General features: G+C 41.9%; 1 protein-coding gene across 5 annotated transcripts in view; it reads left to right on the plus strand.

Moving 5' to 3' along the window:
- LOC122557922 (von Willebrand factor C and EGF domain-containing protein-like) overlaps window positions 1-17,222 on the plus strand; it is a 326,824-nt gene that overhangs the window by 299,603 nt on the left and 9,999 nt on the right. For all 5 annotated transcript variants that reach the window (XM_043706141.1, XM_043706142.1, XM_043706143.1 and 2 more), the window contains 6 exons: window positions 803-885; window positions 4,727-4,867; window positions 5,547-5,712; window positions 6,800-6,921; window positions 12,914-13,088; window positions 15,901-16,048. In XM_043706141.1, the coding sequence (XP_043562076.1) occupies window positions 803-885; window positions 4,727-4,867; window positions 5,547-5,712; window positions 6,800-6,921; window positions 12,914-13,088; window positions 15,901-16,048 (835 nt within the window). The remainder of the gene's footprint in view (window positions 1-802; window positions 886-4,726; window positions 4,868-5,546; window positions 5,713-6,799; window positions 6,922-12,913; window positions 13,089-15,900; window positions 16,049-17,222) is intronic.

The following is a 17,222-nucleotide window of genomic DNA, read 5'->3' on the forward strand; positions in this document are numbered from 1 at the left end:
AAGATTTACAAGGATGTTGAGGTTTACAAAATTATGAGGGGCATGGATAGGGTAAATAGACAAAGTCTTTTCCCTGGGGTGGGCAAGTTCAAAATTAGAGGGCATAGGTTTAAGCTGAGACGGAAAAGATTTAAAAGGGACCTAATTGGCAACTTTTTCATGGAGAGGGTGGTGTGTGAATAGAATGAGCTGCCAGAGGGAGTGGTGGAGGTTGGTACAATTACAGCATTAAAAGACATCTATATGGGTATCTGAATAGGAATAGTTTAGAGGGATATGGGCTAAATGCTGGCAAATAGGACCAGATTAATTGGAATATCTGGTTGGCATGGATGAGTTGGGCTGACAGGTCTGTTTCCACGCAGTACATCTCTATGACTCTATGACTATCTGCATAAGGACTAATGGGCTCCAGCAAAGATATTCATATTGCTGCTACAAATAGTGAGGGATTTAATAAGATTTTTGAGTTACCTTCCTAGAATCAATCCCTCATGGCTGTATGTTCACACCATCCAATAAAAAACTGAAAGATTGATCAATATTCCACAATTCACTGTTGATGCTAAAGTAACTAACATGTTATCATGAAATAAGTGGCAGGAACACTTGACTGAATTTTTTCCTGACTTGATACAAGTCACAATCCAAAAAAATATTTACTTCACTTGAACAATTCTTTGGGGTTAACATGAACCCTGTCCATAGCTTTGCCTCTGGATCATTATAGAGGAAGATGTGGTGTTCTTCCAGGAACATTTTCCGAAGCAAGTAAATGCTGACATTCTTTTACTTTTCACAGGCTGTTTATTTAATGGCGTGAACTACACCAATGGATCTCAGTTCATCCATCGTGATGAGCCCTGCCTTCAGTGTCAATGCTCCGTAAGTAAACATTGTGTAACTTACATCTGATGGAAACTGATTTTGGGAATAATCAATTCAGGGGATGATAAAACATTAACTTTCAATTAAAGATATATATACTCAAAGGAGCATTCCATTTCTTCATTCCTGGAGCAGATCATATTCTGCCAGTTTCATCAAGTGATGGCTTGCATCGCTTCCTAGTACACACAGATTTGACTGAATTGTTCCTGGCTTTGCTTCATTGAGGTTTAATGTGATGGACACAACTGAGGACTATGGGAGAGCACATTGCAGTCCAGGAAAGTGGTTTCATCTTTTGCATTGCTGTGAGTACGTTTCGGGTAGATATTCCCCTTCAGTTCAGCATTGCTGACCACTCCAACTAGCAGACCTCATTGTCCCTTACGCTCCATGGTATGACTGCTGGTTTTAACCGAGGACCCAGCCCCTGATCTCTTCTTTTTCAGATATCTATATGAATTGTGAACATGGACTGAAGAAGGTGTTGTGGGAGCTTTATGTCACTTTGCAGTAATGGTCAATCCCACTCTGAACATTCCAGCCACATAGGAGGGCACTGGGAGATCATTCTGTGCAGTCACTGGAGATGCTACCGCGTGAAGAGCAATGATACATTTAAGTTATGTCTGTTATTCAGAGCCTGTTATTCAGAGCCTGTTTACTTCTGCACACAATTCCTTTAAATCACTGCAGTGGCTGTACACGCACAGCATCTTAAAGGGGACAGGTTGTGAACTGTTATTGAGGTATCTTCACTGCTTATACTGTGAACACCTAGAGGCAACGTTGGCAGATAGAAAAGGCTAGCAATTCATGCAATGGGAAGAAAGGTGAGGGAAATGCTGCACAGAAACTCAGCAAGGCCTCTGAGCCTGTCCAATAGGATCCCAACACTTTTATAATCTCCTTTCCCCCAGTCTGTCTGCTGTGCTGGTATCACAGTTATAGTTGCCACGTTATAGTTCTGCCCTGGGATGTGTGAGATCTCACTGGTAAATCCAACAAGGTGGATAGAGCAAGTTCTGAACCGTGGTCAACAGTGTTTGTGGATGATATTGAGTCATTAGGTGACAATGAAGAACCTGAAGAAAAAGCTGTGAAGGTCAGTAATCCGAGGAAATGGACCCTGAGTTCGGGAAGAGGATTGGGGTTCTGGTGGAAGTTTATCAATCTGAACATAATGAGGGTCAGCTGAGGATTAGGGATCAGCAAACAACAAGCTGAAGGAGCTGGAAATCTAAAACTCAGTGTTTGTTCAATACCCTCAGCATTTGTTAAAAATCACACAACACCAGGTTATAGTCCAACAGGTTTAATTGGAAGCACTAGCTTTCAGAGCGCCGCTCCTTCAGGTGGCATCTGTGGAAGTTAAAAGTCATTAGACACCAGTGATTAGAGATACAAGGCTGAATCTTGTTTGTGATAAGTCCATGTTGTGTTGTGGTTTTTGTTTTGGAGAAATTTATATTGCCAGGCTTAGTGAGTTTTCTCACTTCATTAATTGCACGCTTTGTCCTATGATGTCTCTCACGTCTAATTCCAGTCCCAATCTTATTGTGTGTCGTTCCCAGAACAACTCACCATCCACCGAAAGACTGTCATTCTTGGCAGTCTCACCAGCTTTGAAAGATGAGCACTGGCAATCCAGTGTTGCCCCTCACTAGTAATGTCATGGCACGGCAGTTCTGAAGCGCTGAGAATTCCTTGAACATTCTCTTACTCCTGTCACTGTTTAACCACTGCGCCGCACACTTTACCTTAGCTACATTGTTATGGACCACACCAGACTCCATCAAAATATTTTAAGAAGGTAGCCCAGACCCTAACCTTTTCTTATATTAAAGGCAGATGTGAAGTGTACATTCCAGGTGTGATGTAGCTGGTCAAATTATTCAGCTTTAAGCAAAACATAATTTATTTAAACTCTACAGTTCAAACATGTACAAAAGAAAACAGAATTCAGAATAATTTAACTACTTGAAAACCCAACCGACTTGGTGTAACAACCTAACTAAGGAGCTGTTCCAATTCCCGAAACATCCCACAAACACATCCCTTGGCAAAAGGGAAATTCAAGAATCCCTACAGTGTGGAAACAGACCCTTCAGCCCAACAAAAACTCAGGTTCTTACAGTCAGAAGAGATTTCAGAGAGAAAGCCAATCAGGAAATATCTGCTGAAGCTTGGAACCTTCCCTGGACTACAACAGCTTCTTACTGTTACAACTAAAATAAATTAGAAAAAACCTGAACTGAGAGAACTGACCACTCCCCTGCCATTGTTAAACTAGGCTCTGCCCAGCCATTTTGACACCTCTGCCTCTATGACCCCTCTTTTAAAGAAAACCTAAGGACAAACTAACCCTGTTAAAATGACAGCCTCATCACAACATCTTGTCTAAACACCCTGTATATTAGCACTTCCCTGTCCTCTGCCCGCTGGAGACCTGTGGCTTGTCATTGTCCAGCTGAAAATGTAACATAGAGGCAAGTGTTCAGACAATTCTGAACATAAGCTTTTAATTCCAGAAAGCAAAAGTGAAGACAAACAAAACCAGTAGAGGCTGAGGTTTGTCCCGACAGTGAAAACCAGATTTCAGCATCATTACCAATAAATATTTCACAGTTTGCAATTCTCTACTGCACCCAGCTCTGATCTCCTGAAGCCAGGGATCTCTGAAGTCCTGGCTGGTATGTAGCACCTGACTCCGCTGAGCTCTGTCATGCACAAGGAAAGCTTCCTCCTTCCCCAACACATCACCTCCTTGCATGTTCCAATTGTGCAGAGCGGAAAGCCACACAGGCAGCTAGCAAGTGCTGTAGGTGTTAAACAGATATTTCCGAGCGCCGTACATCAAGATGTCATCATCCTGTCCCACCCCAAACCCTTTCTTACTGAGAAACAGCCTGTCTGAGTCTTTGTGTCGAAGAGCTCCTTGATCTGGAAGCACATGCTCTGGCTATATCGCCAATGGGCTAACTGGCAAAGGAAAAGTTTCTGAGAGTTCAGTGCCAAGTCACCAAGCATTGAGAGATCGAATAGGCAGCTCTGAGATGCAGCTCTGGTCCAATCCTTGAGCTGGGCGCTGCACACAAGGCATCCCTGCCAGAACCTTTCAATGCTACTTTCTGGTGTGCCCTACAGTGTGAGCGTGTGCTCCCTAAGCAGCCTACCAGTGTGATGGAGAGGTGTGCAATGAGGGATTGGCAAATCCCAGATGCCAGTATTCATGGATAAGGCGTACAGGCAGCTGAGATGTTGTTTGGCCATAAACAGTGTGGAGTTTGCTCAGAGCAAGCAGAGAGCTGAATCACCTGCTGTGATTTTCATGTTCAGTTCTCCTGACATCGAGTTTGCTTGGCACATTTGATGAAATGGAAACGTGAATATCAATGGGATATGTTGGGCCATTAACAAGGTGTTTAACAAGCAATAATCCCTCTCGAGTGGAAATTTGTGGCTGTACAATGAAAGTCCAAGTGCACTGCTTGTGAAAAGCATAAAATATGGAGCGAGGTGCTCCCGACGTTAAGGTTAGCCTGACCAGAGGTCTTCTCAGATTCTGCCACGAATCTCTCAATAGCCCACATTTTTAAGACCTTTATGAGTCTGCCCATAGTATCAGTTATTTCTAATGTTACACTCCCATCTGCTGGCAGCAACCAGACACTGCGGCAACATTGTTAATTCCTTTGTTCTGTGCCTATTTTGACTGTTAGGTTGATGTAATAGACAGATTACAATTTGAATTGAGTTGTTTGAATTGTAAATAAATCTGGTGCAAAAGAAAAGAAATTAGTTCTGTTCTGACTATTATTATATTTCCTATTTTTAGGAAGGGACAGTTATGTGCAAGTCACAGAAGGGGCAATGCCAGGTCCTGCAGTGTGATTTACTGCAGCAGGAGACACCAGTGGGTCAATGCTGCCCAGTATGTGTTGATTCACTGTGTGCGCACCAGGATCAAGTACATGAGGTGAGGCTGCCTGCTCTTTCCCAAAAGATGTGAGGAAATAATTATCCCCTCGTATCTCCGCTGTTCATGATGTTTGCTACTTTGTCACTGCAGCTCCCCTCCCGATTATGAATAAGAAATGACAGAGAAAGCTGGCAGTGAGGCCCCATGCTGTGTAGAACGAGGCAGCATTATCCATCTTCCTGGGCAAAAATCCCTGCTTCGAGCCTGTTCCAACATTCAGGAAAATTACTGCTGATGTGCAAGGAGTAGAGTAGAGTGATGTTGACTATCCTGGATTCTCCACTGGCAACTGTTCTGTCCATTCTGTCTGCCCTCAGTCTGGAGTAGAATTTGGAATTTGATCAGAAATCCAGATTAACTTTGTGCTCCTTTAGTTGTCTGGCTGCTTCTTCAGGATCAGTAACGGTGATAGTTCTGGGACCAAGTTACTCCCCAATCACCTTTGGTACAGGTTGAACACAATGTAGAACTCTCCCTGTATTGTCCACCAAGCACATCCTGGCCAGGATTGCTATGGTTTAGATGTAGAGTTCCACATGTATCGTGCCTCTGTATTCACATTCCCAATTTTTCAGGAGCTAAAATATCTAAAAGTTAGTCCGTTAGATGGTGGGTGCTGGTCTTTTGTGATTCTCCCCATTCATCTCTCTCTCTCTCTTTTTGCTGTTTGTGACAGGATCAGACTCACTGGCTGGATGGCTGTAATCTCTGTCATTGTAACAATGGAACTTTGGAGTGTCATCCCAAGCCGTGCTCTCCTCCCAGTTCCTGCCCAGCGCAGTCTGTCTTGTCCCAGCCTGATGGAGAATGCTGCATGAGCTGTGTCCCGACAACAAGACCAAGTAAGTCAGCATTAAATATATCAAAGCGATTCTTCCAAACACGGGTTTTATAAAGAGTACTTTTAAAAGGGTACTATATTCATTGTATTCAGGTGCTGCTGGAGTGCAGAACCGTTTCTGATAGGGATCCATTCTATTATCGTTGGGACTTTGTAAAAATGTAAAAATAAATCCATGGTTCCAGTGTTTTGCAGAAAATTTAACCAACAATGCCACAAACTAATTGACTCTTTCTTTTCATAGAGCCATAGTGCACTGAAACAGACCCTTTGGTTTAACTCCCCATGCTGACCAAATTTCTCAAACTAAACTAGCGTTTGCCAGCTTTTGGCCCATATCCCTCCAAACCTTTTCTATTCATGTACCCAAATGTCTTTTAAATGTTGTATCTGTACCTGCATCTACCACTTCCTCTGGCAGTTAATTCCACACATAACCCATCCTCTGTGTGAAAAGGCTGCCCCCCAGGTCCCTTTTAAATCTTTCCTCTCTCACCTTAAAAATATGCTCCCTAGTTTTGAACTCCCTCAACTTTCGGAAAGGCCTTTGCTATTCAGGTTATCTATGCCCCTCATGATTTTATAAACCTCTGTAAGGTCACCCCTCAACCTCCTACACTCCAGTGAAAAAGGTTCCAGCCTATCCAGCTTCCTCTTACACCTCACACTCTCCAGTTCCAGCAGGATCCTTTTCTGAACCTTTCCAATTTAATAATATCCTTCCTATAGCAGGGCAACTAGAACTGTACACTGTACTGCAAAAGTGGCCTCACCAATGTCCTGTACAACCTCAACATGATATTCCAACTCCTACTCTCAATGGTCTGAGCAATGAAGGCAAGTGTGCTAAACACCTTCTTAATCACCATGGCTACCTATGATGCAACTTTCAAAGAATTATGCACCTGATACCCTAGGTGTCTCTATTTGACAACACTAGCTAGGGCCCGGCCACATTTCATTTGCCTACACAGCTACTATAATTGCACTTCAAAATAGCAATTAACATAGTGGGAAAGACTTGGTTGCGCTCTGACCTTTTCTAAATATGTTCTTCCATTGCTCACTATACTGCTATCTTCCTGCAGAGGGCACTTCATGCACTGTGTTTGGAGAGTTGCACTTTACGACCTTTGATGGAATCATCTCTAACCTCAATGGAACCTGTGCCTATCTTTTAGCCCAGGATTGTGTGTCAAATCATTTCAATGTAAGTATCATTCATTTGACAGTTGTGCTACGTTTTGATTTTGTCAATTTTGTCCTATCTAAAGTGGACTAAAGCAATGAGTAAACAAACCATTTTCCTATTTAAGCCTACAATAAAGGCAACCATGGATACACGCCACTTACAAGGGGGCTGTGGTATTTATGGTTGGGTTTAGTCCCACAGAATTAGCTATTGGTCTCAGTGAACCACACAAGCAGAAGGCAAACTGGCTCTATGAGAGAGGGAGTTATCAGCAAGAAACGTTTTATCATTCATGTTCAGCGTCATTTATTGAGGGGGAGACAGAATGTACCTCAGTGGTCAGTAAGATTGAGTGGAAGTGAGAAGCTGTAATCCTATTCTTGTTAGATATTGTAAGTTAGACCATAAATGGTAGCAGCCACTTTACTCCTGGACCAGACTCCAACCAACAGCAAAGACTTATAACCTGCATCTTACACCTTGAAAATTTTCATCCAGTGATTCAAAAAATAGATGGGCAGTTACCTTAAGGGAGATGTTTGGCTTGTGGGAATAGAGGAGCGAGGTTAATACAGGGAAATAAATGTGTAATATTGTTGATCCATCTGACTTTGTTCTGTCATTTTTTTAACTGGAGATAGAATCAATATTATCTGGAAGTTCTGTCCATTTCTCGATCCAGTGTGTGCACAATATTTAGACAAGGCAGTACCCATACTATTTTTTGGCAACACAATATGGAGCATTCCAGTGCTTACAGATCCTCACCAACTTGCTGGGGGGTGTAATTAATACAGAAGAAGACAATTGTATGCAAATATTTGGCAACGTACTTGAAAATTGAATGCAGGTAGAACAACGTGATATGTTTTGGTCAGGAAATTGAGGAGGCTGCATACTTCTTGGAAAATCAAGAGTCCAAATGAGATTGAGGAACAGAGATCTGGGGATGTTGTTGCACAAATTAATGAAAGTAGTGACACAATAAGTAAGATTATATATGTTTTAAAAAGCAAACAAACCTTTGGTGTTTATTTCTAAAGTGATAGAATTTAAAAGCATATAAAAGATATATTAATCCTGGTTAGATCACATGGAGTACAGTAAAAATGTACGGAGAGGTGTTGGAGGAGGCACTAAAATTATTCACTGGAATGACACTAAAACTAAGATGCACTTATCGGGTAAGACTGAACAGGCTCACGGTCTCTAAAAGAGAAGACTGAGAACTGAGCTGCTGGAACTCATTACAGTTATGAAATAGTTTGACATGGTATTTGTAGAGAAGATGTTTTCACTTACATGGCAGACCAAAAGCAGGGGCCATAAATATAAAGTGCTCACCAATGGGGAATGAGGAGAAAATTCTTTGCCCACAGAATGGTTAGAATGTGGACCATGCCATTGCAAGGAGTAATTGAGGTGAGTAGCACAGATGTGTTTTAGGAGAAGCAAGATAAATGTGGTGGAGAAAATAATTTAAGCATTAAATGAAAAAGAATGGGATGATGCTCTGTGGAGCATAAGCTGCTGGGCCGGCTGCTTGGTCTTTGTGCTTTGAATGCTGTATATGTCGACCTGACTAGATGAGGATGTTCTGCCACATCCATGCTGTTACCAGGGCACTGCTGTCACTTGCCTATCAATGTCTGCCTGTATTCAAACCCTTTGCCCATTGCAGCCCAAACCTTAATCTAGCCTTGTCGTTGTCCAATGCAGCTCCCTTTACTGTTTTTTTATCAATCTTGCCTCTGCCTTTCACAGTAAAAAAACCCATTTAGAAGATTGTGACAGACAATGTTACCTTTAGGGAGTCCTGCCCTTGTCAAGCTATATTAACTGTTTGTGTTCAACTGAATTACTAAAACAATTTTCCAAACCCCTCACCTACCGTTCTCCCCAGAACCTTCTTCAGCTATGTGTCTCCACTCCATGAGTCCCCACCCTGTCTATCCATATGTGCACTTAGTTTCTCTGATAATTGAGTTACTCCTTATTCTCCATAGTCCCCCTGGCTGTAGCGGATTATTCCTCCGGAACTTCCTTCCTGGAACCAGTGCATTATATTCAGTACATGAAGAAGAGGATAAAGGAACAGCAGCATTTTGTAAAGGTCCATAGCACTGACAGGCACCTCTCCTTCCTGTTTGTTTATACCTGCTCCTAATCGTCACTCAAGGATCAATTTTACTGTCCTGCTTTTTTTCATTTCTCCTTTACGCATTTTTCCAGTTGCTCTATTAAAAGTGCAATGATCTCCAGCACAACTATTCCTAAGAAATTTCTTCTAACATCTTTTCTTACCCTCTTGGTGACAGTTTGAAATTGACAATCTTAAACTGTGCTCCATAAGCACAGCATATTCTGCCAAAACTCTACCTGATGATAAATCCTTTAAAGCCTTTTCTGCTCCAGCATAATAACTCCATTATCTAAAGTCTTCCCTTTGAACTGTAGTTTCTTGTCTCTGGCATTATCTTGTAGGCTGCACATGGCATTCACCATTTTATTAATTGGCAGCCCAATACTAGACACAGTATTTTAAGTTTAGCCAATTCATTGTTTTACACAAAGCTATGATGTGAAGGTTCCGGTGTTGGACAGGGCTGAAAAAAATCAGAAATCACACGACACCAGGTTATAGTCCAACAGACTTATGAAAGAACAGTGCTTTCAGTTAAACCTGTTGGACTGTAACCTGGTGTCATTGTGACTTCTGACTTTTTACAAAAAACTACAATTGTGTTTTTATCAAGTTTCCTCCCTCCTGTATTCAAAAGCCTCCTTTAAAAGAAATTGCTGTTTCGACCTCATCCTCCAAGTATTTTTTTCCTTTTCACCACCAAGTTCACTGTGTGGTATTTCTCTTCTTTCTGCCTTATAAGGCACTCTAAGAAATCTCTGCATGGAACCATTGGTTCCAATATGTTGATCTGCATTTTGCCACGAGGATCAAACACCCAGCATCAGGGTTGTTTCTGAGATCAGTAAGTTGCCTCAGTGATTCACACTTCACAACTGCAGGAGGGCCTGAAGTGAAGGGTAGCTGGTAGCCTCCTTGTTAAAGCTGGGTGCTGCTCAGGTTCTCTGAATATAGCAGGAGAGCGCAACACAAGATCCAATGTGCTAATAATGCAACTGGCAGCCAATCATACCTGGTGGGCACATTGTTTTGCAGAGCTGTTGCAAGTTGATGGCCAGTTTGATCCTTCAAAATTAAAATATCACTTCCATCCTAGGGCACTTTGTCCTCCTGCGCTCTGCTGTCTGCAGTGAGTAGGCAAGTACAGAACGTCCTGCCTCTAGTAATTGTAACAAGGTCAGCTTACTGGACCTCGTAGAATATGAGTTCCCTGATTGCAATTGTTAATCTGGTCCCATCAGGGAGCCCTGGCTGACAGAAAAAGGGCGGGTGTCAGGGATATTGAGATGTGGAATGCTTGACTCAGTGAGAGGCAGTGTTGTTGGCAGAGGCTATGCAGTTATAAATAAAGTGTGACGGGATGCCAAGCTCCACAGAGCTATTTCACTGACCATCTTCCATAAACCTGCAGACTGTTTGGGAGTTGCCTGCAAATTACTTCATTACTTGTGTTAAATATCTCCCATTGATGCCCAGCATTGGCATTACTGATGCACTCCCAACTCCGGGAAATGTAAAAATAAGGGGAATATATCAGGGAGTCATCCTGACACTCTATCATCCAAACTCATCTCCTCTCACACTGCCTCCAGTGTGGGAAAATTCTACTCCTGGTATTGGCAGCATTCACAATGATTTTGTTGATGTTATTGCTGGTGACACATGTACTATTGATGTTGCAGTTCTTGCTGTTGACAGTGTGTTGTTCTGGGTGGTAATATTTGTGATGGTATGGTCACTGTTGCTATCCATGTTAATATTACCTTTGTTATGCTGATGCATTTGGTGCTTGCTTTATTGATGTTCATCCTTTTGCCCTTGTTGATGCAGGTGTACTTGATAATGTTTATGAAGTTTATCATCAATGAAATATCCAGTGCCCTTCAGTATTCAGTGATTATTGTTCAGAGTCAATAGGGACAATCTTTATCTTCATCACACAGATAATTGAATTTATCACTCATCATAGGATCCATTCAAGTTTCATTCCAGTTAAAATAAATCACCTGTGTTATATAATGGACGTGTGTTGTACAAGAAATCTCTTCTATATGGCAAAGTGCAGAAAGAGGGTTTGATCTAGGCATAGTTAGATTTGGGATATCACAGAGAAATTGCAGAAGAATGGTAATGGATGTGTGATATCCATGGCAGATCATGACAGCACATCTCCCACAATCAGCAGCATCACTTGTACATCATCCAATATGTTTCAAATGTGGCACTTCATGGAGTGAGTTTCTAATTTCTGCTCTATTATTACAATGCAACTTCATATGTAAATAGTGAGTTCTATACAGATATACAGATTGCACAGATTATGGGAACGTGGATGCTTGCCTTTACAAGTAAATAAATATGTTACACAGAGGCATCACAGGCACTTTCAAAATTGAACCCATTGAACTGAACCATTAGAAACATGGAAGCACTGACACCACCCCCCCATCTCATCCCGTGGCACTGTTCTAGGATTTGTTTCATTTTCATTTACGGCATGTGAGTATCACTGATTACACCGGCATTTATTGCCCATCCCTAGCTAATGCTCTTCCTGATACCTGCTGACTATATTTCATCCCATAAAGATAGAAACTACTCTTGCTAAGGACACATTTTTCAACCTGCCTCATGTTGCCTTCCTTGGTCAGGATTTCCACAATTTTGGTGACACAACAGAGAGTCCTCAACAGAAGGAAACCAGATTCAGCCCACTGGTATCTCCAATACAAGAAAAGCTTCCAACAGTGCAGAGTTTCAGTGCAAACACTGAATACAGGGCATTAACAATAGGGAGGCAGCGGACAGCTTTGTCTACCTCACTCACAAACTGGATGGGCTGTATCATGAACTCGGCAGATGGAAGAGAATTAATTTACCAACTTTAGCAATGTGGGTCCTGCACTGGCTCATTACAGTGTTTGTGTATGGATCTCCTTAACAAATTATTCAGGACTAGAAATGTGATTTGGACAGACATGTAGAATGGACAGTATGGCTTTGGCTGCCTGTTATACCCCATTACAGCCATTGGGATTGTGCATCGAATAGGACATGGGTCAGATGGCCAAGAAAATGCCACCCTTTTGTATTACCATCCAAGCTGAGTGTCAGAAGATATTTCATGTGCTTTGCCAGAGGTGACGGCTGAGAATTCAAAAGTTTGATTGAATCTGGGACAGAGATAATGTGAAACAGATGAGAAGTCATCATTAATTTACTCTGTCAGGAATCTTTGGATGTATTGTCCCACTCGGTCACAAAGTCCCTATAAAACCAGGCACTGAAGATTGGAACCAATGACAGGAAATAGTACCCAATCCTTCCGGACTGGAGACAGCGACCGGGTTTTACTCTGTCAATTTGGACCAGATCACTTGCCATCCAGTGACATTTGAACTGAAGCCATACAGTGTGCGATGGACAAATGACAATACAAATTTCTGCTCCCAACAGTATTGTTCCTCGCATCGTGGTGGCCACTCCCAAAACTGTTCTATTTCCAGCTTTTCCAATCCCAGCCTTCCTCTTACCATGAACCCCATAGCTCCCACTCAGCCATCTCTACCACCTTCCTCTTGGCCAATCTCACCAGACGTTAACCCCTATGCCCTGGCCTTAGCTCCACTTATTGCGTCCACATTCAGTTCAGAGGCTTGGTCTCACGTAGAACCTCTGCTTACTCCAAAGCGGTACAACAGCTAAAACTCAACTCAACCTCATTGAGCAAATATACCGCTCCCGTTGCCTCCGAATCTTCCAATGGCGAGTAACAAGTAGATTTTGTGTGGCTTTCTAATTTAAATTTAAATTTCAAATTTAAACATGAGTTATGGTTGCTTCCTAATGATAACATATTTTCCTCAGGTAGTTTACCAGAGTAAATGGAATGATAGTCTCACTGAGCCTGGGATAAAGGTGTTGATTATAAAGATTGAAAATAGAACAATCCAGCTTACAGAAAAGAATCAAATTCGAATTAACAACACAGAAGTAGACCTTCCTTATGCGGATGCAGCAGGCATCTCCATCCAGCATTCAGGTATGCAGCTTATTCAGCAGAGAAAGATTACACAGCTGGCAGCTCCAAGGTATCTGCCTTACTGTCTCTGGAGCATTATCCAAAACTGGGTTAGAAAGGTTAATGTTTTTTGGTCTATAGCTTTAAATGATGTGTTCTCTCTCGATGAGTAACTCAAGTGCGTTGCAGGTTTGGGAACGTCCTTTGATTTGACATGATACCTGGGAGGGGTGGTGCTGTCGTAGTAATCTTACTGAACGAGTAGTCCAGAAAGCCAGGTTTTGTTCTGGGTGAAAGGATTCAAATCCCATCATAAAATATGAGCTCAATAAATATCCTAAAGTAAAAGCTAGAGTAATATTGACCATGCAACACTGTTGATTGTTGTAATAGTCCACCTTGTTCATTAATGCCCTTTAGGAGAGGAAATTATGCCATTCTTATCTGGACTGGCCTACATGCGACTCAAAACCCACATACAGCAGTACCGTTGATTCTTAACTGCCCTCTGGGTAATTGGGAATGGGCAATAAATGCAGGCCCATTTATGTTTAACACAGTCAATATGTACCACTTTAATCCTGGAAGTCGGCTTCTGATGTTGTGCAGTCACTGAAATAATGACTTGCATTTATAACCATCTACAACCCTTTACAACCATTGGCGGTCTCCAAGCATTTTACAGCTTTAATGTAGGAAATGTGGCAGCCAAATTGTGCACAGCAACACCCCACAAACAGATAATAATCAGGTAATCTGTGTTGTGATGTGTTTGGATGGAAACATTTTGGACAAGATTCCAGGGAGAAATCCCTTCCCTTCAAAAAAAGTCTTTTGGGATCTTTTACATCCACCAGAAAGGACAATTTGAGCTTTGCATTAACATCTCATTCCAAAGACAGCACCTCCAACAGGTCAGTAGTCACACAGCACTGCATTGAAGTGTCAGCTTTGATTTTTGTGCTCTAATGTCATGGTGTGGAACTTAAACCTAGAATGTTTTGACTCAATATTAACAGTAAACCAACTGAGCTGAAAATATGTTGCTGGAAAAGCGCAGCAGGTCAGGCAGCATCAAAGGAACAGGAGAATCGACGTTTTGGGCATGAGCCCTTCTTCAGGAATGAAGAAGGGCTCATGTTCGAAACGTCGATTCTCCTGCTCCGTGGATGCTGCTTGACCTGCTACGCTTTTCCAGCAACACATTTTCAGCTCTGATCTCCAGCATCTGCAGTCCTCACTTTCTCCCCCCAGTAAACCAACTGAGCCAGGACTGACACTTAGCTCAGGTTGTACACTCAAGTTACTTAAACCCTTGTATTTCAGTACTGCCTTGTCAGAGATTTTGAAAAAGATTACTTACGTGTACTTACTTTCTCATGAGCTCAGGATGCCGCAAAGTGTTTTACAGCCAAGAGGTACTTTTGAAGTATACTCACCAGTGATGAAAACATTCATGATTAACAGATCAGCAGAGGCCTCTAGATCACAGGGATGAAAGAAAAGCTGAGGGGAGGGGATAAAGCCACAAGGTTGGAGCAATAGCCAAGGCTAAACATGAGTGCCGTACTTGGGAATGCTAAGAAGCTTTGAGGGAATTCTACCTGCCAGGTCTGGGGTCCACAAACAGGGAATCGAGAGGCTGTGAGGGTGGGAAGTTGCAGGAAGAACCAGGCTTCATATGGGTGGGGGGAGATGGAGAAGTGCAAGAAGTTCAGGGGAGGGGAGAAATGCAAGGCTATAATGCACAGCAAGAGACAGACAGTACTGCATCACTACATCACTTTAGAAAATCAATACACAAATGACTAATGAGAAGGATATAGAGGAGCAAATTTATCAGTAAGTTAGAGAGATGCAAGAACCATTTGAGTAATGATAGTTAGGGACTTCACTTATCTGAATAATAACAATGGTAATAGTGTAAAAGATAGAGGGGGAAAGAGGTTCTGAACCTTTTTTGAAAGGATTTTCGTGATCAGTACATTTTCCAATGAGGATGGAGGCATTAGTCGACTGGTATTGGGGCAAGAGTCGGATCATGTGTACAGAGGGGAATGTTTAGGGATTGGTGATTAAATTCCCGTAAGGTTTAGATTAGATATTTAAAAACAGACCTGCAATCCAGACTAAAATTACCAAATTGTGGGAGAGGGCTAACTGCAACAGTGTGAAAACAGGTCTGGTAGAGGAATAGAATCAAAGATTGGCAGGTAAAACTCAAACAAAAGTGTTTTTAAGAATTTCAATCCTTTAAAGAGGAGATGGTTTGGGTATAGTCAAGGTACATTCCAACAAGAGGAACAGGATGAACAGAGGAGGAGCTTCATTACACATCGGTTGTCAAGAAAGTGCTGATATCTGTTGTTAAGAATCTGTATTTAGTCAGGCATAGCCAACATAGTTTTGAAAAAGGGAAATTATGGTTGATATATTTATTAGCATATTGTGAGAACACAACCTTAGATAAAGGGGAGCCCGTGGATGCAGTATACTTGGATTTCCAAATGAGATGCAGCGTGGACAGAAAAGTGGAGTGATGGCATATAATCAACTATTAACATCGTAAATGGTGGAGCAGACTTGAGGAGCCATATGGTCGACTCTTCTTCCTGTTTTTATGTTTATACATTCTTATTCTATCATCCAAGATTTTCATAAATTTAACAGGAGGAATGCAAGTGTGTGTGATCTAGAAATCTGGAAAGCATTGTCATATTTAACAAAGTTAATATTAGTCTGGTATTGCACTGTGAGAGATTGTGCAGAGGTGTGCAGCAAAATTCAGCCAGGTTATTCTAGGTACAGAGTTTGTGGTGCTTCTTTTCAACAGGAATCTATGTAACTTTAAACTTACTGGAAGATCTTAGCATCACCTGGTATGGGAAAGGTTTTGTAGAAATCAATGTCCCTGAATCGTTGCAATCAAGAATGTGTGGACTGTGTGGCAACTGGAATGGAAACTCATCCGATGATTTTGTGTAAGTGTTGAAGTCCATTTGTACGCTACAGTCTCAGCTTTACTGTTCTGTCTGCATGTCTGGTGGTGGGTGGAGGTGTTATTGAAGCAAAGTTCACCAGGATAGAATCCTAATGCTGGTTTTATAGCCTGTACACTATTGTTCTCCTTTGACATAATACAGAGTAAGATCAAACTGAGTTTAAAAACTAATGTGCTATCCAATCTTGTCAGTTTCCTGATGGTCAAGTTAGATTTCAATTGTTCCCCTTCGATGGGTCACCAACTCCTGCAACATGAGAAAGTCACATTTTAGTTGCCAAAGTTGACAATCCCAGAGCAGCTCATACTTTCATTTGACCCAGCATCAAGTTATCTTTGATAATGTACAATGGCTAATTCTATCAAACCTTTATCCCAGAGAAGGGTTCTGCTCTCAGGAAGTATGACCAGAGATCAAAGCTGCAGGCACTAACAGTTGCTCTCTTCAATAATGCCTTCCCCATTGGGAGCTCAGTTTGAGGAATTGGCTGCCTGATCATTTATAGTCTTCACCTTCTGCTTGAGCTTTGCATTCATTAAGCTTGTGGAATTTCAGTCCTTTGATAAAGTGCTTTCCTTTACTTATCCCGAGTGTTTGCACTGAATATTTCCAGCTTGGCAGTTTGGTATACAAATTAACACTTTCTCTATATTGTTTAAACAATTATTCTGATATCAGTTGCAGAACAGATTATTACAAAGACTCAGAAACTACTCTCGTCACAATCCTGGTGGAATTGTGCGAAACAGTGTTTGCCCAGTGCTAATCCAGTTGAAGTTTATGGAGTCAGTGGGATGGTACCACATTTGCTTGGTGTGGCCTGACAATCTCCAGTCCTTGCCTTGTCTGTTCTGGGCAGGAATTCTAGTACCTGCTCAGGAGGTTGTCCAGCTTGCCTAAATTCTGACTAAAAACACTCATGGAGTTTATTTTGAGCATGGGGTCAATGCAGTCTTCCAGTAGGGGTCACATTCAGGCACATGGGAGGCATCATGACACCACTCTCACATTGTTTCATCCTGCGCTGATGTACCCCTGCAGTTGGGGTATGAGATCTCCAAGTGTAGGGAGTCCGTAACCATAGTAGCTTCCACTGACCATCATGTATATAGGTCTCCACTATTTACTGAGTAACTGGAAGACTTTGCAGTCC

Source organism: Chiloscyllium plagiosum, chromosome 16 (genome assembly GCF_004010195.1).
Source record: "Chiloscyllium plagiosum isolate BGI_BamShark_2017 chromosome 16, ASM401019v2, whole genome shotgun sequence".
Classification (NCBI taxonomy): domain Eukaryota; kingdom Metazoa; phylum Chordata; class Chondrichthyes; order Orectolobiformes; family Hemiscylliidae; genus Chiloscyllium; species Chiloscyllium plagiosum.